Source organism: Poeciliopsis prolifica, unplaced genomic scaffold (assembly GCF_027474105.1).
Source record: "Poeciliopsis prolifica strain line A6 unplaced genomic scaffold, Auburn_PproV2 SCAFFOLD008, whole genome shotgun sequence".
In the NCBI taxonomy this organism is placed as follows: Eukaryota; Metazoa; Chordata; class Actinopteri; order Cyprinodontiformes; family Poeciliidae; genus Poeciliopsis; species Poeciliopsis prolifica.
This window is the reverse complement of record NW_026562383.1, coordinates 13403873-13426051: the sequence shown is the minus strand read 5'-3', so window position 1 is coordinate 13426051 and position 22179 is coordinate 13403873. Positions and strand designations below refer to the sequence as shown.

The window sequence follows — 22179 nt, the reverse complement described above, 5'->3', positions numbered from 1 at the left end:
GTCCAAAGGGGGCCATTTTCCATCCTTGCAATAATGTTGTTCAGATCTCCACACTACAACTAAAGGAAAGTTTAGTTTTAACTTTCTTTACAACTAAAGAAAGTTACTCTGCTTGTATCTAACCCACCAGCATAAGGGTCAGATGGACAATTTAAGATATTTTTCCTGCAAATTTTTTATTGAAAAATTATAATCTTCTCAAAACCAGTAGGTATAACATAAATTAAGCTGCACAGTGGTGCACTGGTGCAATGTAACAGTTGGTAGCACTGTTACATTGCAGTAAGAAGGTCCTGGGTTTGATTCCCAGCCCGGCGTCTTTAAGCATGGAGTTTGCATGTTGTCCCTGTGTATGCATGGGTTCTCTCTGGGTACTCTGGCTTCCTCCCACAATCCAAAAACATGACTGTTACGTTAATTGGTTTCTCTAAATTGCCCTGAGATGGAATGATTACCTCTCCAATGTGTACTCTGTCTCTCACCCAAAATGTCTCACTGGAGATAGGCACCAGCACCCCTCCTGACCACACTGTGGACAAGGGTGTAAGAAAAGTCATTTATCAATCACTTTTTTCAAAGCAAGTCTAATTACATTCAATGATTTTTATGCAAGACAAGACTTGGCCACAACTATTCATTAAAATTAAATGCATGCACCAAGCATTAAAAATAAATACATGAAAAAAAGAAGACAGAGACTATTTCTTTTCTCTTTTTTTAATGCTATAACCCACAACATCTTTGCAGTTGCATACCCTTATTTATTTACATGCTTATTTATTTATTTATTTATTTTTTAATGTTGTTGATCTACAGTGAGTTGAACCAAGCGTTTGGACTAAAATGATTCTTTTTTTTAATTTTTCTTTGGACATTGCATATTTAGTTTATATTTGAACAGGTAAAAATTGCTATATTTCTTACTTTGAATTAGGAAAAAATATCTGTGTTGTCTGCAAGTACTTTGTGGTCTATCTGGCAAAAAGTTTGAATATGATCTGTTCAGGGTTAAAGCATGGGAATTGGCATTTACTCATTTTGTATGCACAAAAACTAGTCAGAGTAAATTAAAGAGATTAAGATTAGACTTGTAGAAGTCATGAAGACAGTCACTGCCAAAGGCAAGGGGTTTATCAGAGCTCAAACATGTGAAGCTTCACATGCCTTTACTACTATGCCAAGTAGTAAAGACTTGGCATAGTCTTTACTACATGCTATGAATGGTGTTCCAATTACATCTCTTGTAATAGCATCAACCTGAACTGACACAACAATTTTGCTGTTGTTTCCTCAATTAACCTTTCAAATGTTGTATTTTTTAAACTATACAAAACAATTCCATATACTACTACCATGTTGTGTTTCTTTTGTCAAGACATATGTATTAATGTTAGAAAATGCACAACAGTAACAACAGGGTCTTTGAAATAAATAAAACAAAAGCTTTACTTTTGTTCTAAAATATTTTTCCCTTAATCAAAAGTTTTTCTGTGAGTGTAATCCTGAAAGAGCTTCATCTGTAAAATGTTTAGAACAACAAACGCCTTTGTTGGTTAAAAGAAACGTCTGCAGCAGGGCAAAGATGCAGGTGTTTGTCTGATCTCCAGGTGAAAAAGTGTGTAGCAGCTGTGATGTAAGCACACTTGTACATGTCATCAACAATGGCTGACTTAGAAGCAGAGCCCTCAGGACACAAATACCACAAAGCAGCTGTACCTTGAGCAAAAAGGCTAAATCTGTTTATGCCCCCTGGCAGAAGATGCCGAACAACAAAGCGAACATATTGCCTTTTGCTTCTGTCTGTGCAAGTCACTCGCAAGCATCATTCCATATGTTTCACATTATAATGGTGCACCATAACCCAAAACAGCAAGAAACCCCAAATTACAGCCACAGTAAGAAATACAATTCACTGTATAAGACTGAAAACATAAGGTCCAGCCAAGCTGAAAAGACTCCAGTTCAAATGCTTTCATTGGCACTATCACAGTGTGTAAAACACACACACAAATATAAACATACATACATACATACATACATACATACATATACATACATACATACATACATACATACATCAGTTTCTGATAAGTTTTAATGACTTCATTATTTGACTTTACAACCCACTTTTGGCCCACACACATTTCTGAAGTTTGGCTAAAAACAAATTGCCCATCTTTCTGCTCTGGCATGAAGAGAACATAGTCCAGTTTACCCAATGTGACGGAGCAACAGGCTAGATAGATGCACGGAAAAGTTTCAAATAAATCACTCAAGTCTCTTTACTTTAATTACTGACCCACGCGACTTCAAAACCCTTCATGCCAAGAAAAAGAGTCCTAAAAAAATGTGACTTACCTTTTAAGGAAAAGAGTTGTTCCCCCCGCCCCTCTCAGGATTTTAGATTCTTTTAGTCAAAGTTGCTGACAGAGAATGAGTGCACTGAAGTCCAAAGAGCCCCCAGTCCGTCAGACAAGCTTAGTGCGGGGTGAGAGACTCATCTTCCTCTGCTGGAATGTGATCTCGGGGTGATCCGAAGCCCTTCGGCGGGTTTACTTTCGCTCAAATGAATCCGGAGCTCTCTTTGGCTTTGTTTTTGTTTTTTGTTTTTTCCCCCTTCTCGGTGATAAAATGGAAGTCCTTGTTTCCCGAACCTCCGCTCCTCTTGTTGATTCTGTTTAGATGACTTCCTCCAGCCCAGGTAGCCACTGAAGCCGCCACAAGTTCTGGCAAGGAGATATTCCTCCCACTGCGCCGCAAAGACTCTCTTCTCTAACTCCCGCCCCCTTTTTCCCTTTACCTCCCCTCTCTGAGGCCTCCCTTCATTTGTGTTCTCACCGTCACTTCTCTCCCAGTAGCCATCCCCCACCACTGGAGACCCTAAAAGCTAACATAGAATGTTTAACCCCCGTCTAATCCCCCCCCCCCCAAAAAAAAAAAAAAAACAAAAAAAAAAAAAAACAACTAATAAACAAACAAAAAAAACAACTACTTGTTTATCAACATTTATGACATTCTATTTTAAGATAGTATGTTATCTATTCAATATGTTTTATACCTGCTATTCAACTTTTGTTTTCCTGTAAAATAACCATGTTTTTTTTATTTCTGTTCATGTTTTTGAGCAAAGAAAAATAAACTTTTCTAAGGAGACAAATAAAAGTGGAACCAGAAAAAGGTGAGACACTTATGGCTTGTGTTAATACAAAAACTAAATGCATCAGATGTTGTTTTTATGCACTACTTTTTTTACTTGTGTGTTATACTGATGGAATGCTGTTTACAAATGCCAGCTTATTGTTGAAATTGTCTTTAAGTCTTGTTTATTTATTTTTGTATTGTATTATTAAGACACTTTGAAACATGAAAATATATTCATAAATATTCTTGACCTCTACACTTACCCTACCTTCTGTATTTCTAATGTAAAACTGAATGCTTAAAATTTAGTTTTATTTGTAAGCTAAATAGAACCAGCTTTTGAATATTTGGGAATATGATTTGCAGCAATACAAGGAAAAGTTCTAATTTTGTTAACTCTGTGTGAGTTGATTTGTAGTTTTTTAATACTTCTGATGGTAGTATTTCTGCTTATGACATAATTTAAAACAGAAGTCTTCAAAGATGGAAGATTAAGCTTCAAATGTTTTTGTATGTCTATTGATGTTTGGATATGTTGGGTATATATGTAAGAAGTGTGAAAAGAAGCAGAAATATAACTTTTAATGGCAATTTTATTTGAAATTATGCTAAATATTTCAGATCTGCATAGTAACAACAAAACATGCAGTAAAAATAAAATACATGAAAGAAGTTGCAATAAATTCTGATTTAAAGAAATTTCCAAAAGAATCAATTGTAGGTACAAGGAGTTATGAGTGTTAACTGTGGTATTAAAAACAAAATGAAATCAAAGAAACTTTTTTTATATTGCAATAAACCAATAACATAGAGGGGTTGTATAATTTATAAAAAACATTTGTGGTGTCAAAAGAGGAGTAAGAATGTAATTTAAAAAAATTAGAACTATTTAGAAAGCAACAGTTAATAGTTAATTAGCATAGTTAGTTTTTCAATTTGAACAAAATATCAATAACGCTACATAAAATCACATAAAAATCTACATAAAAGTAAAAATCTGTAATAAAACCTGAACCCAAAGAAACAACAACAAAAAAAGCAATCTTGAGGATAATAGGAACCTCGGCCAAATAATCAACAAAAAATTGAAATTAAATTTGTTTTACCACAAAGCTAAGGCAATTTTTTAACATGACAAGGATGTCAGTAGTAATCAGCATTTAAAATCAAAACCAAAACTATTGAAAAATCACAAACTTTTAAATCGTATACAAACGAAAAAAATGATTACATTTTTAAACAAAACCCACCTACATTCAACTAAAAAAACACCATAAAAACAGGAGCCTTATGAAGCAGTTGTTTTATTTGCATCAGGAGATAATATTTTAACTGAAGACAGTACTGCTGGAGGAGAAACTGTAGGAGTAACTGGACGAATAATCGACACTCCCTCTACGAGATCCACTCCTTGAGCCAGTGCGAGATCCAGCCCTAGAACCAGAGCGAGACCCTGGGTTGGACACATTGTAAGGGCTGCTTATTCCTTTGGTGGACACAGAGGAAGCCTGCAGCATCTTCATTCCATTGCTTTCTTCCACCATGCAGCTGTCCATGGCTTCTTTGTAGGAGATCTTCAGCTTCGTCTTTGGACAAGTCAAATTCTTCTGATGGTTCCGAGGTTCTTGCAACTTCTGTGCCCCTTTACCATCTAGCCAGCCTTTCCGGATGGCTTCTTCAATGCTGACACGACGTCCTGTGTGTGGTTCTATTAGACCCCCTGTCAAATACTGAAACTCCAAAAACCTTTGGCCTGCCTCGTAGGGCAGCCAGTTCTCTTTTACTGCCTCAGCCGCAGAGAGCTTTCGTTTGGTTTTCACATCCTCAAAACCAATGTAGGCTTTCTGAGAAGCTTTTAATTTAGCAACCATGGTGTCATCAATGATACTCTGATGGAGGGCATCTTCAAGTGACAGACGGTCACCGGTTGCAGGGTTGATGATCCCACCAGTGCAAGCCTGAGCTTCCAGCAGTCTTTGTGCTGTAAGAGTGTCAACGATGCCTCTTTTGAGCCCCTCAGTAACAGTTATTTTCTCTAAAGTCTCTGTGTCAAATATGGCTGCTACAGGACTTTGGTCATCAAACATTCCTGGGGGAGAGACTGTAATTGAAATGCTGCTCAGGCGTTTACGAACAGTAGGGGAAGATGGTGTGGCTTGGGTGGGGCTGCTGCATGTGACCATGTCATCAACACTGCTGGCTGCAATAGTCATCTCAGTACTGCTGGTCTTGCTAGTAATTTGGTCAGCAAACTCTGTCAAGGTTAGTGTTCCGGCACGGTACTGATCTAACGTCTTTTGGTCAATGATAGAATGATCTATACAGTCTTGAATGTCATACTGAGTTCCAGTTTTTCTGTCCACGATCACCAAACGTGCTGAGCCATCTGATCCTGAGATAGTGATTTCCTCCCACTCACATTCTTGCTCTGACAAGTCCAGGAACGTTTCATAGTCAATTAGATCCTTATGATAGGCCTCCCTGACTGACATCTCCAGCCCTGTGTCAGGGTCAACAATTACAACACGCCTTTTACGGAGCACATTGGTGCGACTTTCTTTTGACTGTTGAGCCTTTTTCTTGTCTTTGAGGGGCAGAAGTATTAACCCTGTTTTTGTATCTGTGATGCATCTCTCCTTCAGTTGAAGATATGTCAGGTTCTCCTTGGTATTTGGGTCAAAGAACCCTTTTGTGTCATCTCCTTCGTAGCTTAAGATCTCATTCATCTCCTCATCAAAATATCCTCTTTTATAGGCAACAGAAACTTCAATGCGGTGGCTCTCAACTGGGTCAATAATTCCACCACTGGCAATTTGGGCCTCAAGCAGCCGGATCCCATGACCTTTCTCAATAATATCTTTTGCAATAGCCTGGAAGAGAGAGATTGTCTTGCCTGTTGTTGGGTCTGTGTATCCAGTTACTGCCCTTTCTGCTGACATGAGCTTAGACTTGAACTCCTTTCCTATTATGCCTCTTTTGGTGGCTTCTTCTACTGTCAGGAAGACATTGTTAACTGGATCAACAATGAAGCCTGATGCAGCTTGTGCTTCAAGAAGCTCTAGGGTGGTTCCTCTCATTAACAGTCCTTCCTTCATTGCCTGATAGAAAGGCATTATCCTGTCATTGACCTCATCATAGATACCTGCGATACAAGTGGAGCCATAGAGATATGACTTTAGCTTGTCTTCAATGTCTCTTGCAGTGAGTGTACCCTGGTTGAGTTTTTGCACATCACTTTCATTCAGCAGCTCAGACTTAACTAGTTCTGTGACAGAGACATTCCCACGGATACCCTTAACTGTCACGGGTTTTTCTGGACCTTGGAGCAGGAGCAAGCCAGACACTGGTTCAAATGTGCACTTCCTTCTAAGGTCAGTATATGTGATCTTCTCTTCTGTTGCTGGGTCCAGGTAGGAGGCTGGCTTTTTATTCAAAGCCCTATAAAGATCATCATCTATGAGATTACGATCCAAGGCTAGATCTTTTGGAAGATACACACTCAGCACGGGGTCTATTATGCCCCCAACAGACTCCTGAGCCTGGAGCAACCGGATGGCAGTTTCTTTGTCAATATGACCTTTTTTATAAGCCTGTCCCACAGACAGCACCTTGCCGGTGTATGGATCCTTGAACCCTGTGCTGGCGGCTTCAGCTTTCAGTAAAACATCTCTATCTTCTGTGTCTACAATCCCTCTTGAACAGGCAGTATCCACAGGCATCTTCTCATTAAATGCAGGGTCCACAATGTAGCCTGTTGCTGCTTGAGCTTCCAACAGCATGATGGCACTCTCTGGGCTGAGGAGTTTCTTGTGTTTGGCTTCGGTGAACGGCATTTTTCCCTGTGAACTTGTCTTCATTCCAGATATAATGCCAGTGCCTTTTAAACTAACCTGGATGTCCACAGCTACTTCCTCCACGGTCTTTTTACCCTGTAACAGCATTTCCAAGGTAGCTTTACTGATTATACCACAGTCACAAAGTTGGTGGGCTGTGACTTTCCGGTGCACACCATCAAATACAAGCTTTGATGGATCAATTGTCATGATTTTCTCATCTGTCTGGGTCTGAATGTTAAACATAGCTGGTCTCTTCAGTCTAAGAATCTCTCTCTCTAGGGCATCTTTCTTCATAGCCAGATCAGATGCCTCCTTTTCTGAGATCACGAGACGTCTCTTATATGTTTCCTCCAAAGTATGAATCTCCCTCCTCAGCCTCTCAATCTCATTGTTAAGGGATTGCCTCTCTCGGTCAGCCTTGCCCTTGTCTGACTCGCACTGTCTAATCTGGAATTCTCTGGACTGAAACTGAGTCTTCATAGAGGTTAATTCTTTATGGATAGAATCTCTTTCATTTTGCAAATGCTGTTTGTTGCGAAGCTCGGTCTCCAGAGAGAACTTGATGCGGCCAAGCTCCTCTTCTAATCTCTGATTACGGTTCTTGTCCTGCTCCAGCATTTTAAGCTTGGAGAGCAAGCTGTCCCTCTCCAGCACTAGGTCAGTATATTTGCTTTGGGAGTCATGCGCCAACTTGGAGGTCTGTGAAAAGATAACAGAAAGAGCATTATAATGTCATTAACTTCCATTTATGCAGTTCAAAAGACAACATATGAGTATTGTGAGCAGTTCTGTGTAATCTATAAGTTAGAAAACCTTGCACACATATCCAGACATGCTACTGTAGTTCATAGTGTGATTGTAGTAATAGCAAAAGTAACTGTGAGTAGCATTCTGTGAAATTATTGAAAAGCTAACTTGGAGGCACAGATAGGAGGAAAACTTTGTGAGTAAGAGAAAATTGTGCTCAACAAAGTAACTAAAAATAGTGACATACTACAATGGCACTTTGAAATCAGGATGAGTCGTAAAGTACACAGAACAAAACATGCAAGAAGGAAATAATACATTTGTGATATGAGTATATTATCCTTCAATGTTATCGAAAATACCTCAATAGACTGCTTTTGGAATTTTTCTATTTCCATTTTAAGCTTTTCTCTCTCCTTGGTCAGGTCACTGATGAGAAACTGGAGCTCGGATGTCCTCTTTGAGCTCGTTTGAAGCTGGACATTCAAAGCTGAGATCTGAGTGGCACTTTCTGCATCAATAGCACTTTTGCTAATCTTCAGTTCATCTTTTTCTTGTCGTACTGCCCTCAGCTCTTCCTCCAACCTCAGTCTCTCTTTGGTAAGGTTCTGGGTCAGAGTCTTCAGCTTTTCAATCTCTGTGGTGTATTCGTTGAGCTGGCGGCTCTTCTCTTCTATGGTTTTATATAAGCTTTCATTGCGCTGGTTGAGTTCATGAATTCGCACCTGCTCTTGCTGGAGTTTTTGTTTTATTATTTTGAGTTCATTTGTCACTGTTATCAGTTCTTCTTTGGCGACTTTACAATCCCTTAAACTCCTGTCCAGTTTCTCTTGGAGAGCCTTGATATCTTGCTCATACTTTCTCCCAGTGTTTGTGACCTCTATCTGAACTGATTTCAGTGAGTTGATTGTAGTGGTGTGCTCTTTGCATGTACGTGTCATCCTCTCTAACTCCGCCTCCATTCGCTTCCGACGAGTGAACTCCTCTTGGGTCGCCTTCTTTTGCTTGTCCAGCTCAGCTTCCACCCCATCCAGAGAGCACTGAAGTTCCCTGATACGACTCTGAAGCCTGGCAGAACTCTGCTCTGCTTTGGTTTTCTCACTGGTCTGCTTTTCCAACTCCACTCGGGTGATGTGGATTTCCTGCTCAGCCCCTTTAAGTGTGTTAATTGTCTCAAGGTAAGTGCTGTTCTTTGCCAACAGTTCTGCTTTGGCTTTCTTCAGTTGACTGAACTCCAGTTCCAGAGCTTTCCTCTTTTTCTCCTCTTCTTGCAGGCTAAATTCTAGCTCACTGATTTGCCTAGACTTTTCCTGACTGTTTCTGTTGGATTCCTGTAATTTCAGGTTTTCTTCATCTCTCTGCTGCTGGAGCTTTCTCAGCTGCAGCTCCAAAGTAGTGCGAATACTTGTTGCTTCATTCACTGAGGCCATCTGCTGGCTGGCTTCCTGCTCTGCCTTGCTTTTATGCATTTCAATGACAGCAATGGACTGCCTCTGTCTCCTGAGCTCCTCTTCCAGATTTCTCTTCTCATCTGTGAGCCGGTCAACTTGCTGCCTTAACTGCGATGCATCCTCATCTTTCTGCTGGGACACTTTCAGAATGGTGGTCTTGCTGACTTGGATCTCTGTCTCATATGTCTGTTTGAGTTGACTGATCTCCTGGGTGCACTGTGTTCTTACCTTTGATATATCTGACTCGACTTTTTGACGACGCCTTTCTTCCTCCTCCAGTTGCATCCTCAGTCTCTCAATTTCATGTTCTTTATCCTTCACCGACTTCTCTAGGTTTATCTTGATCCAGTTGACGGCATCCAGTTCCTGCATTCTGGAACGAGTTGATGTATCACACTCTTGTTGGTGAGTTGTGAAGCGCTCTTCTGCAAGCATTCGTTTCCTCTTTTCCTCCTCAAGCTGATATTTAATGCGGCTTAGTTCTTCGGTTAAAAGTTGCATCTGGCCTTGTGTGCTATCAAGGCTCTCTTTAGCAGCGTTAACCTGCATTACTGTGGTTCTCTTCACTTCTTGCACTGAAATGAGTTCATTTTTAGCCTGACTGAGCTCCATCTTGTAGTTGGCCAAAGCACCCTCCAAAGAACCATTTTTTTGTTTTTGATTTTCAAGGTCATCTTGTAGACGCTTCAGTTGCTCCTCTAGCAACTCAATCCTGGTGTTCCTTAGCTGATGACAGATTAAGCAAGACAAACTTAGTCAGATTTATTTCAAACCTATTTGATCAAGTAAATGATACAAAGATATCCCAAATATAGAAAAAAAAGCAATATTCTTTGTTTTACAAAGAAAATTTGATGCCAACCTTCAGCTCATCTATGTTCTTCCCCAAGTCACCCAGGAACTTGTAATAATCGCTGGAGCGGGTAAGCAGCTCGATGTAATGTGTCTGAAGTTCGCCTGCCTTGGAACAGTGATTAGATAATAAATACCAGTGGTAAAAACTAATCAGTCATTTTCATTTTCATTTGTGTGGAATTTCATTTTTAAAAATTATTTAGAATGCACTAAACTTACAAAATATACAAGTGCTTCTAAATATAGCTTTTACAAGCTGAATACATGTCTTAAATTTGATCACTCAAAAAATATAAAAATCCAATGTTACGAGATTATTTTTGAAGAATGTTGCTGCTTACTTCTCTTCTGACAGAAGAAGCTGGGGACTGGAGCAAAGTTCTCTTCACTGGGACATTAAGCAAAGTTCCCAGTCCTGAGCTGTAAGAAGCCAACTCCAGCTCATAATTCTGAAAATATCAAAATCAGTGTTATTTATACCACTTTTTTTTTGTTCATCAAGACAGATTTCAAGAAGCAAACCAATTACCTTGATGGAGGTAGCACAGGTGTCCGCATTCCTCAGCACATCATCCAGTCTGTCCTTCCTGCTTTTAATTTCATTGTGAAGAGCCTATTCAAAACAACAAAAAACGGAAAAATGTTCCCTTTAATTTCAGAAGTGTCGCATATGATCACTTTGTTTCTGGTTTGTGGTGTTTTATTTAAATTTGTGCAATGATATGATGCATTTAAACAATTCTCCCCACTACATATTATAAATTCCCGTAAATTATAATTATCCTGCACGTTCTGCGTGTGCTGCATGATAAAACACACCTCTGCTCACAGGTATTTGCATTTCTAATTGATCACAATCAATTTTAGGAGTCAATTTGATTTTGAGCTTGGAAGTTCTCATCCACAGACGATCCCAAAAGTACATTTATGTCACTCTACTTCACCATTCTTCTAGGTTGTGTTTATCTCATTTAACTTTATTATATATTCGATTCTGATATTCTCCTGAGCTTGTACCAATGAATCAAACACATTGCTCTTAGTCTAACAGAGCTATATGTCTCACTGGCTTTTATATACTTACATAGAATTGAATATTTATATTTGTGTTATTTTTGACATTATTGAGCAGGAAATAATACACACACTAGAAATGATGCATAAATAAAATAATTAGTTTCATTGACAGCTAGTCTGAAGTAACCCTTATTGACTTTAGCTTGAAATGGAAACGTTTGTTACGATAGTTTTGTTAAACATGGAAAAGCATGCCTTTTGTTGGTTGATGTGGTCTGTAAGAGTCTGCCTGTCGGTGATGTTGGCCGTCTTAAGGGTCTCCTGTCGTTTCCTGGTATTGTCTATCCACTGCTCCATCAAATTTCTTCCCTGCTGATATTCTGTTAACTGCTGCTTTTGTTTTTCCAGGTCCGACAGTCTAAGGCAGGAAGAGGAAGAGATGGAAGTATGCGTTAGTCAGTCCTGTTACCGGCAATAACAAATGCATCATTGTGACCAGACAACCTTGTTGTACCTGATATCGATCTGCTTTTGGATTTGGCGCCAGCGATTGGACAGCTGGTTCATAAGCTCAGAGTACTTGGACAAATCCACATCACATTTGTGGAAAGAATCAGAAATTTGGTTGTTGCTGTAGTGTGCTTTGGCCAGGTCAGACTCCATGGACGTGAGCAGATCCCGCCTTTGATCAAGTTCACTCTTCATGTTCTGTAATAGACATTCACACAAAAGGTTATTCATATCCTTTGGTTTTACAACTAAAAGAGAAAAGTACAAATGTTCGTGTTTTTGAGGTTTTTGAGGTTTTTGAGGTAAGTGCCTGGCAATTATCCAAACCTTTTTGCTATGATTGAAAGCACTCGATTTTGAGGAGTTTTTTTCTCTAGGTTAAAATTGATAATGCAGCAACGTCTGAAAATAAAATTAAACTTAGTGCTACTTTAAAAAAGTACTAATTATAACTTCTTAGTATTAGGAGTACTACTCCTTCCAATACTGCTACTATTACTACGTTAATAATAGTATTAACAATAGTACAATAGAAGTACTGCCAACAATAGTAGTGTTACACTGCTCTTAATATAGAACAATTTATTTTTATGGTTAGGACATAACATTTTGAGACTTTTATCTATTTTATATTGTATACTAAACTATTGTATACTACAGCCTCATGTTTTGCATAAAAAATAGCATCAAAGATGCTAAATTTTATACTTTTTAAGATATTAATCTGAAATATATAGAGTAAATAATTAAGAAACACAAACAGTAAAACAAAGTCCAGTACAAACAACTTTTAATCCAGTGTCATTGTTGTGGTGAGTGCTTAAGAATAAAAGATCTAACCCATCTGAATAACTAATATATTTAGAAAAAATCAAGGTTTGAAACTTCCAAGGAGAAAATAAATTACATATCAAAACAGATGCCTCATACCCTTAGAGCACTCCAATGGATTTCTAGTTCTTGAGGGTCATCAGAACTGGTCTCCTTCTCCATCAGGCGGATCTCGTGAGCTTTAATAAAATCCTCAGCCTTGTTAAATTTTTGTAGCAGGTCCTTGAGTGCATTCAGTCTGTTGTGGACAAAATAGATTTAAAAAAGCATGTTAAAAGTTTAACCTAACTTTAGCTACCAATCAGATCAGCAGGCCACAAAAAAATACTACACCTGTCAAGGTAGACTTTGTAAAGATGTTGCAGTTCTCCTAATTTGTGGTTGACTATGTCCAGTTCAGAATGAAGGAACTTGGCCTGCTCTGAGTCTGCAGGGAGCCCATTTAGCTGCTTTGTAATCATTTCTCTTAGGTGCAGATACTCATTGTAAATTGAATCCAGGTCTTGGTTCACGCCCTGGACATCAGAATTTGGTGACATTTACTTAAAATTAGTAAATACAACATGTTCTAGTCGTGAAACTGGCTATCAAACTTCTTCTGATCAATTTCGCACATCTGCTTTCAAGAAATTTGCAACATAAATAAAGGACAACATACGTGTAGCTTCTGAATGTACACCGAGCACTCATGCACACTGTTTTCTCCAAGTGGAATATGGAGATGGTCAGTGAGGTCAGATTCAGCCATTTCCAGCCTGCGACGGATTTCTTGCAGATTGCTAAGCAATGAAAGGCTGATGACAGGGTTGGTTTTGGTCGGCTGTTTAACAGGGACTTGTTGCTGCTGGCCGTCGATTTTATCACTCTTTATCTCTTCTTCCCCTTGAATGCAAAGTAAAACAGATGCTAATAAATACTGGAAAAACTAAAATTTTTATAATTTCTAACAAAGTAATAATGCAACAAAACAGAAATATACTGTTTTGTATTGTATCCTAGCTGTTATTTTGGAAAAGCAGAGAAGACATATCAATTATGTGAAAGAAAAGTATACATTTTTCTTTAACTATACCGTTTAATAAAAAAGATCATAGTTTCACATAATCCATGATTACTAATATAATTAATAATTAATATGTATGTATCTGAAATCACTATTCCTATCATTTTAAGCACAGCTGTGAAAAAATAATTAAATGTAAATCAAGGTTAGTATTTGCAAAACAAGGGAATCCAGGCTAGCCAGTCAAAAGAATTTTTCTAATGTTGTGCTCCATGATATGGTCCGAATCATTCGACAATTACATCCTGAAAATTAACTGAGCATTCAAAGCAAAATCAACAGAATTCCTCCTTACTGTAATTGGGCAGCTGGACAATCAGAGTATCGTAGTGCTCTTGAGCCTTGTTATAGTGGCCCTGAACGGTTTTCCTGTCATCTTCTCCAAACATTTCAGAGCCCTGGCTGTTACGCATGAACTCTTGGTAATGGACATCCATATTTTTGATCAACTCGCGGTATTCGTCAGGACGCATCTTCGACAGCTAAAAGAGAGAGAGGAAGGTTAGGATGACTGTGAGAACCTAGCGTGATTCAGATAAAGCAAAAGTAAAAAATGGAGTGTAAAATTCAGTTTCACCAGATGTGTGTTCACTCATTTTGAAATATCTCATTCTTAACTTCTTACCATGCTGATGGTGAGGGAGTTGATATAGTTGACATCTCTGATACAGTACTGCCAGGAAATGAGACTCTTGATGTTGATGAAGAGCTGATTCCAAACGCCCATGATGGCTTCATAGTACTGCTCATTTCTGGTAAAGGGACACACAGTCATTCCTGATATGTAATATGAACACTGTGAACCACACATTTTCTGCCCACTGTAATACCAGACACTGATAAAATAATTTAATAAATAATAATGAAAGGACAATGAAATGCTAAGTGCTGCAAATTATGCTTTTAAACAAATCATTGGCTCATTTGAAATGTATACATTGAATTAAGGTATATAAAATAATACATATAACTAGATTGTAATTAGGTTGCACTGATAAATTGGCCAGGTGACAATCAATCCTGATTTTCTTAATTTTGAGAGGCTGCTGATCGAACAAAATTTAAGAACTGGAATTGAAAGTGTCACATAAGGAGTGGGGGTGGTGGGGTCATGGATGATAAAACAGTGAGTGCATTTTGGTGCTTGCACTTTCACAACAGACTGTGGATTGAGATTGAGAGAATGATCTGACTTCTGGTGAAGAGAGAGAATTTCCAGGAGGATGATAAAGCAAAAAAGTTTTAGATTAAATTCAGACAGACCACTTTAGATTATCATTCAGCAATTTCTGCTAATCAGGGAGTTAAGCTCCTTGTCACTGAAGAAAACCACAGCTAATTCTGTTCCCTGGTCAGAAGTATAAAAGATCAAGGTGACTGTTTTGTTGAAACAGTCACCTTCAAAAAAAGTGACTGTTTTGAAGATGATATCTGTATTCGTTTATTGATGTAGAAATAATAAAGTGAGAGGTTTCTTTAAAGTGGTCATACAGGCTCATATGAACAAGTATGAGTGTGCATGTAGCCTCAAATGTGGGAAGGAGATTGTAAGTTTTAAATCAATGAAGGAGGAGAGGCTCTCTGAAAAAAAAATAGACTTTGGACCATTGTTATGTACAACACAGCACATATTTTAACAAGCCTAACCACCAAATTTGATTTGCGTACTTTCTCATAGGTGTGCAGTTTCTTACTTTTTAGCAATTCCGATGCTGAGAGGATTTGGAGGAGGGATGAGCAGGCATACAGAGGGAATCCACATGTCAAGACCTCCAGGCCCTGTTACAAGCCACTTACTGCGCTGAGAGTTGTCTTTCAGGATGCCCTGGTTGTCTTTCAATATGCTTTTCTGAAAATAATAAAAAGAATAAGTTTTATTTTGTTTACTATGCCTTTGTTACACTTTGTGTATGGTTAAGCAAATTATAGAGCCGAAGAATTGATATGGTCAACCTGGTCTTGCTTAAAGTCACATAAGGCCTGAACCATGGTGGGGGTGGTGCTTTTCTCTTCGGGATTTCGAGGCTTCAGCCTGACAATGGACTGCGACTTGATGACCATACTCTGGACCTGCCTCCTATTCTCCATTAGCCGCTCTTTCTCTCTCTGTATTGAAAATTAAAAATTTGAAGTTTAGACTCTTTTCACAGTAACTTTGTGAAATCAAATTATGCTGAAAACTATACTAAATCAAGTCTGAAAAGATGTAAGGATAAAGGCTTTCCGAACAAGTTCAAGAGGCATGCACATTTTTTGCTTTGTCCAATGCACAGGGAAAGTATAATTAATGGAGAACAAAGATACCTCCAGATTTTTCAGGAGTTCAATCAGGTTCTCCACACGGGTTTTTTTGTCACATATGAATTTGCTCTTGATGATTTCATGTTGCTTCTGAAGCTTTATATTCGTTTCATTGGCCTCCTTGAAAAACTGAAGGAAAACAAAAGGTTTGTTTAAATAAAAACATACAAGGCACTATTTCCACATCACACACAGAAACTTTAAAGTCATACTTGGCTGTAGGCAGCATTTTCCTTAAGATGAACTTGGATGCACTTTGTGATCTGGAGAAGCCAGCTCCACTGTGTCTGTAGGGTGTCCACATAGGCCTGCAGTGTGCCAAGTCATTCATTCAAACATATTATTATTATTTTTTAATTGATCAAAATACAGTCCAAATGCCACCAACCGTTACCTCAATTTTATCTTTGGCTGGGTGGTTGCTGTTCAAGAGGGCAGCCGATTTAGTTTTCAATCTGTTTAACTCCTTCTCCTTCACCTCCAAGTCACTCATCAGTTTCTGTTATATAACGAGAGGTAACGTCCAAAACAGTCCCACAATGAGCAATGCAAATAGATTTACAACAGATATCAATAATAATAACAATAAAAAATACTAAGTCAGAGATTCTCACAGAGTATTTCTCCTGCTTCTTGGGTATGTACTGGTCGATGTTTTTATCTCCCCAGTCAAACATTAGCTCCTCCTCCTCTCTTCCATTAACCCACATGATGGCTCGAGAGACTTCCTCGATGATGTTCTGAAGGTCACGGAGTTGGGTGAGGCGATTGTTGGACATTTTCTACGACAAACACAATGGATAGAATTTAAAAATGCAACAAAGAGAGAAAAAAAAAAGCTACATTTGACAAAATACTATTTGTGCTTAAAGGGTTTTTGTTTACCTGAAGACTATCCATTTCTTGCTCCAGGATGTTGAGGTAGTACTTATTTCCCATTGCCATCTGGAAAGTAATTCACAATTTTGCTCAGGTTTTAGCCACAAACGGAACAGGGGAACATACTAAAAAGCAGGCATGGCTTGATTCTAGACATTTGGAGGGTTTAAAAAGTGGTGGTTTCAAGGTCTTTTTGTTGACCAAAAACCACTTTAATGAGTTGTTGACAATAGTGCTGGAATAAAGGAGTTTTTCTCCAGTTATATAGCTCATATATAGCTGGCCCTATACCATTTCTTTTGCCTCACTTATAAGATAAAAATCAAAGCCATTAAGCGGAAATGGAAGAACCACTACCTATTACCTTTGCTAAGGTAATAGGTAGTTAGCATGTTACAAGCAGGATGTTTGTTAAACATGTAACAAACAAACAAGCTCTACCAATACATGCTGAGTCACCAATCAATCAGTTCAATTTACTTGGACAGCAAAAATTAACAATATTCTAGCACCAAATAATTAAAAACTTCTTTTATGTTCTATGATGTTAATACAGCATTTATGAATATGATATATATGATATATATATATATATATATATATATATATATATATATATATATATATATATATATATATATATATATAAATAAATATATATATATATATATATATATATATATATATATATATATATATATATATATATATATATATATATATATATATATAGATAGATTGTATTTTCCATTGTATTTTCACTCAAGGTAATCATACTTGTAAAAATCTAGTACCAACCCATGTCTATGAGAGAGAAAGAAAACAGTTTCTATAAAAAAAAAAAAAAATTACTTACCAGCTCGTCTTGGGCACGCCTTACTTCTAGATTTGTTTGGATGGCGCTGTGGACTTTGGTTTGGGCTACTATTTGATTTTCTATGGTGCTGGAGTCTTCTCCGAATGGAGCTGTCTCAATCATGCGCTATCAAATTGGAAATGACAATACCATCATTAGTACTTTTGCTATCACTTTTCATATTTTTGAACATTTTGGAGGTGAGTAAAATTTGTGCCTGGGTATTTTCAAATTATATTCACTAATTGAATATTTTAGATAATCAATAGATTCGAGGTAGTCTCTTGAAAAGATAATTCAGCTATTGTTTGTTCAAATCCTTTGAAACATTTAATATATAACTGTCGTAATCCGTCAAATGTGAATTTTTCATTGAGGCATTTAGATTGTATTTTCAGTAGATTCTTGATTTTGCTGTGTCTGGCAATTTTATTCAGTTCAGTAAGTTTAATTTGAGATTAGTTGGTCCTAGAGACCAATGCAGATTTGTTTAGTTCGTCTCAGAAAAGTCATTAATGCAAATGCCATGTTATGAACGGAACTCATCAAGTTTCCATTTGAGGCTTCCAAAACAGAATCCTATGATTATTTACGCAGTATATTGGAGATAAGAGGCTGTGTGCTGCCAAGAATCTTCTGTGTTAAACACTCGTTGGGAACAAAACCTGTGAGAGATAGTCAGATACAAGAACTGCATGATTTGTAAAAAAAAAAGAAAAAAAAAAAAAAAGCAACAAGCTGCAATTTATTTAAGCTAAAAGAATATTTTTTAGCTTGTTTTTCATCTGGAATGTTCAAATGCAGCCGTTTTGGTGCAATTACTCACGAGCATCCGTTGAAAACTCCAGTCAATGAAATATGAAGATGGTTTAAAGGTTAACAATTCTAAACTACTATAATGTTTTTTTTAGACTGTACCTGTTTTAGATTTTGATTTATGCTGCATAAAAACATCAGAACGGTTACAGGTAAGACATTAACTACTTATACCTTTATAACAAAACCCATCAGCTCGATGTAATATTGAATGCCTGGACCCAAATGCTTTCTTTGTCATTTTCCTTTTTACCCTCTAGGTGTCAGCAAATAATCATTAGGTTTTTGCTAAGCAGGGAACTATTCCAGCTATGCCCTCCTTGTCTGCAGTCCTCAACTTCGATAGGAGCTCAGCCAGGACACAACCTCAGCCCATCCTAGTTCTGCACTCTGCATTTTTTTTTCACCCTTCTCTGTCAGGGCTTTTGTTTGCTCGCCACTCCCTTTTTTCCCCCTTGTGAATACTTGCCCAGTGCTACACAGGACAAACCAAACTTGCAGCAACAAAGGTAATACGTCACTTTGAAATATCAGCAAAATTATCCTTTGAAAAGCAACACTGACAATCAACAGTGCAAACTAAAAGTTATCTATCTGCTCTGAACTTAAGGAATACAAACTGGGGGATGGAAAAACAAAACGTTAGACATGTGGTAATGGCAGGAATGCGTGTGGTAAGATTCAGAAGGGTGAGGCTGTAAGTGGTGACAGAATGACAGGGTGTGTTTGTGAGAAGGTGGAGTGCTGACGAGTAAATGAACAGAAAGGCATTTTCCCATGAACATACTACAGGTCAAATGGGTTGCCCTGTTTCTAACAAACTAACTCAGAGGAGAGTGCAACATATCACACTTCTTCACTCCCACTTTCTGTCCTGCTTCAATGTCTCCTTTATTTTCACTGCTGTGTCACCTTTAAAAAACCCTGAGCTTCATGCAAAGCGAACTCTCTCTCTTTCTCTTTTCTTTTCTCCAGCTAGTCCTTTGTTTCAATCCTCCACCAATTCTTTTAGCCTCTTTCACTCACGGATCGGGTTTTGCTGCTGAGTTCAGATGGTTTCAGTTACAGTAGGGTAGGATAAATGTTAGGGGAAGTTTATCCACTCTTCTGACTTCCACAGCACAGAAAAAAAAAACTGTGCAGACTAGTTCACTGGCTTTTCATTTGCATATCCTGGACATAGAAGTTAGTAATTCTCACACTTATTTTCCAAGATTTTTAGCATGTCTAATGCCAAGAAATACAATAAAGAGTAATGTTTTCATGATTACTTAAGAGAAACAAATGTGTAAAATTAAACTGTAATATTTTCACACATAACAGAACTCACCTTCTGCTGTGTTATCCAGCCAATGGCGTCATTGAAGAATCGCCCGCCATCACTGCCCGCACTGCCAACACTGCTCACACTGACTTTCTGTTTTTTCATAGTCGCATACACATCAAATTTCTGTGCAACAACAGCATACTGTTTTTGTAAAAAATCAAGACTGTGGAGACACAAAGAAATAGTCAGATAAAGATAAAAAGATCTCAGAAATCAATCACACAACACAAAGATCATGCCTGGTCTTACGTTTGCGGAATATCAGATGGTATACGTCTTTCTTGCAAATCTCGGCCATACTTCTTCAGCGTCTCGATATCTTCTAAAGCCTTCATCAGACTTATTTCTACATCAATTGTTGAGGATCCCTGAAAGGAAACCATAGAAAGTCTCTTGCGCTGCAAAATCGTATTCCTATAATACTGGTTACTTCTAATACCAATACTTTATTATAAACATCCTCTATTTGTACCTTGTTGAAACATGAACTTTCACAAATAGATTGCTTTAATATTTTTGTTATTCAGAGATTGATATACTTACAATGCTCATGAGTCTTTCTACATTCTCCATCATCTCAAAACAATGGTCTGACACGGAACCAGCTGTTTGCTGCATACTTTGTAAACTGACCATGGGAAGAACAAAATGGACTAATGATTAAAACAGTATTATTAAATCAGTTATGAGGCAGACGTTGTAAATATAGCTAGCAGGTTGTTGAATTTCATTATTTTTAAAGCTTGAATCAAAGAGTTTTGAGTGAAAAGCTTTCAAAGTAGACTAGGATAACCACAAAATTATAATAAAGTTTCTGTTCCGCTTTGACAAACTTGGATTTTAATCCATTACAGTCATTAGGCAAAAAGTTGAGGAAGGAAAACAAAAGCTACATGGAAAACAAAAACAGAAATCAAGAAGATATGCAGTTATTATAGTAAATAAGATACAAAGATTTTTTTTTAAGCAAAACCTTTTGGTAAAAAATTCTTAAAGTAAAAAGCTTAGCAATAAAATTTATAATGGGGTGGTATCTGTACTGTACTATGACAGACTTGCAATTTTAGTCCACACACAAAGGTCACCGGAGGTGACATAATAAACAAATAACCATCTGTAACTATACAAAAAAGATAAATATAAACTTTAAATTTCTGGACATTCTTTTGTTTGTTTGTTTTGTTTGTCATAATTAAGCTGACATCATTCTGTAAGGACGAAAGTGTGTGCTTTCTTTTGTTTTCATATTGTGCAACAGATCAAGAATGATAAAACGAAGATTCACTCGTACCTTCATCTGTCGAGATGAAGGTACATTCATCTCGACACTGGAAGATGCAATTTTATATTTAGTAGACTTGTTCTAAAGAAGTATGTTTTTTTTTCCTCATCAGCTACAGAAATAATTATAAATACAATACTAATCCAAACATGAAACATGAAACTAATCCCTTTTAATGAAAATGATTGTAGTTACCGTACAATTAAGACTTGAGCTTGTTCTGGCTTTAGGGCTTATTTAAATAAATAAACTGTTCTGCTGTGAACGGAAAATATTTAACACCCCTAAAACATTATGTGAAGAAAGTATTCTTTTCACTCCCCCTCCCCCCTTTTTAGCATAGAGTCATCCAACATGTGAGCACTTACTTCTCACGTACTCCACCTCCCTTGGTACCCGTGATCTTCATGCTGCGGCCGCCGCCATGCATGGAGGACCTGCTGGTGTAGGTTTGGTATCCAGGCTCCATTTGTTGGAACTCCGCCTGATAGCCGTTTCCTCCGTAGAATAAGTTCTGTCGGGAGTTACTCCTATGTGCGGCCAGATTAGAGTCAGAGCCACGAAAATTCATGTTGCTCATAGTTAGGAGTTTTTTTTCCCCCTTTCTTTTCTTTTCTGTTGTAAAAAGGTGTATTTAGTTAATTTCCCGGGTTGTTTCGGCTCTTGCTGTCCGGAGAGCGGACGACTCCGTGCGCGTTTCTCCGCCCCGTCGTCTCCTGTTGCGCAGATAGTGGTGTTCTGTGAATAGACGGAAGCGAAGTGCTTTTTGGACTGAAACCACACCTTGCTGAGTTTACGAAACGACTCTGGTATGTTTGGGAAGGTTTGTTGTATTCACGAATTAAATTCTTTGATGTAGCAACTCCTCCTTGGCCCGTCTGGAAATAAACGCAGTCCTTTAATGATGAAAACTGCGTGGGAAATAACAAGCTGTATATCTGACGTTTCACAATTTGTTTTTAATCAGTCAAACAAGATTATGCCATCTTACTCCTATAAGTCAGTTGCATAGATATAATTATTTAGTTCCCTTTCTTCTACAATTTATGTCGCTGTGTAAAGCAACAGAGAAAAAGAAACTCAACTGCAATTGCATTATTTATTTATTTTATTTTGTTTTTTTTTTTTTTTTTTTTTTTTTTTTTTTTTTTTTTTTGGAGGTTGGGGGTACCAATAGTGTGGGTCTGGTTGCCGTCCACCGTTAAGGACGTTTTAACATTCAACATGGGGAAAATTGGAAAGTCGTGCAAATTGACCCATCGGGATT

The 22179-nt window shown here is 37.7% G+C and overlaps 2 protein-coding genes across 3 annotated transcripts in view; both read right to left on the bottom strand.

The window, feature by feature from the left end:
- The window catches only part of LOC129362300 (tensin-3-like), a 43151-nt gene extending 40433 nt beyond the window's left edge, over positions 1-2718 (bottom strand). The window contains exon 1 of the mRNA XM_055033756.1: positions 2359-2718. The gene's annotated coding sequence lies outside the window, so the exon portion shown is untranslated. The remainder of the gene's footprint in view (positions 1-2358) is intronic.
- Positions 2719-4427: 1709 nt separating this feature from the next.
- On the bottom strand, positions 4428-21664 carry LOC129361585 (desmoplakin-A-like). 2 transcript variants are annotated; one of them, XM_055032507.1, is made up of 24 exons: positions 21281-21664; positions 20174-20258; positions 19880-19998; positions 19634-19793; positions 17488-17613; positions 16638-16697; positions 16367-16534; positions 16147-16251; positions 15965-16060; positions 15756-15881; positions 15405-15557; positions 15146-15300; positions 14077-14203; positions 13747-13933; positions 13047-13270; positions 12722-12903; positions 12488-12626; positions 11562-11755; positions 11303-11465; positions 10560-10643; positions 10372-10479; positions 10038-10136; positions 8087-9901; positions 4428-7676 (listed from the first exon to the last, which is right to left on the bottom strand). In XM_055032507.1, the coding sequence occupies exons 1-24, from the start codon at positions 21490-21492 to the stop codon at positions 4470-4472; spliced, it is 8094 nt and encodes a 2697-aa protein (XP_054888482.1). In that variant the 5' UTR covers positions 21493-21664; the 3' UTR covers positions 4428-4469. The 2 variants fall into 2 exon arrangements, with proteins under 2 accessions (XP_054888482.1, XP_054888483.1); XM_055032508.1 differs by having other exon boundaries at positions 9404-9901; positions 21281-21663.
- Positions 21665-22179: the final 515 nt, after the last annotated feature.

Excerpts from the sequence above, each read along its gene's own strand:
- LOC129361585 (XM_055032507.1), bottom strand. The coding sequence starts at position 21,492 with ATGAGCAACATGAATTTTCGTGGCTCTGACTCTAATCTGGCCGCACAT. Across the intron at positions 16,698-17,487 it reads GGCGTGCCCAAGACGAGCTG|ATGGCAATGGGAAATAAGTA; the intron begins GTAAGTAATTTT and ends ATTACTTTCCAG. Across the intron at positions 12,904-13,046 it reads TGTACATTCAGAAGCTACAC|GGCGTGAACCAAGACCTGGA; the intron begins GTATGTTGTCCT and ends TCTGATGTCCAG.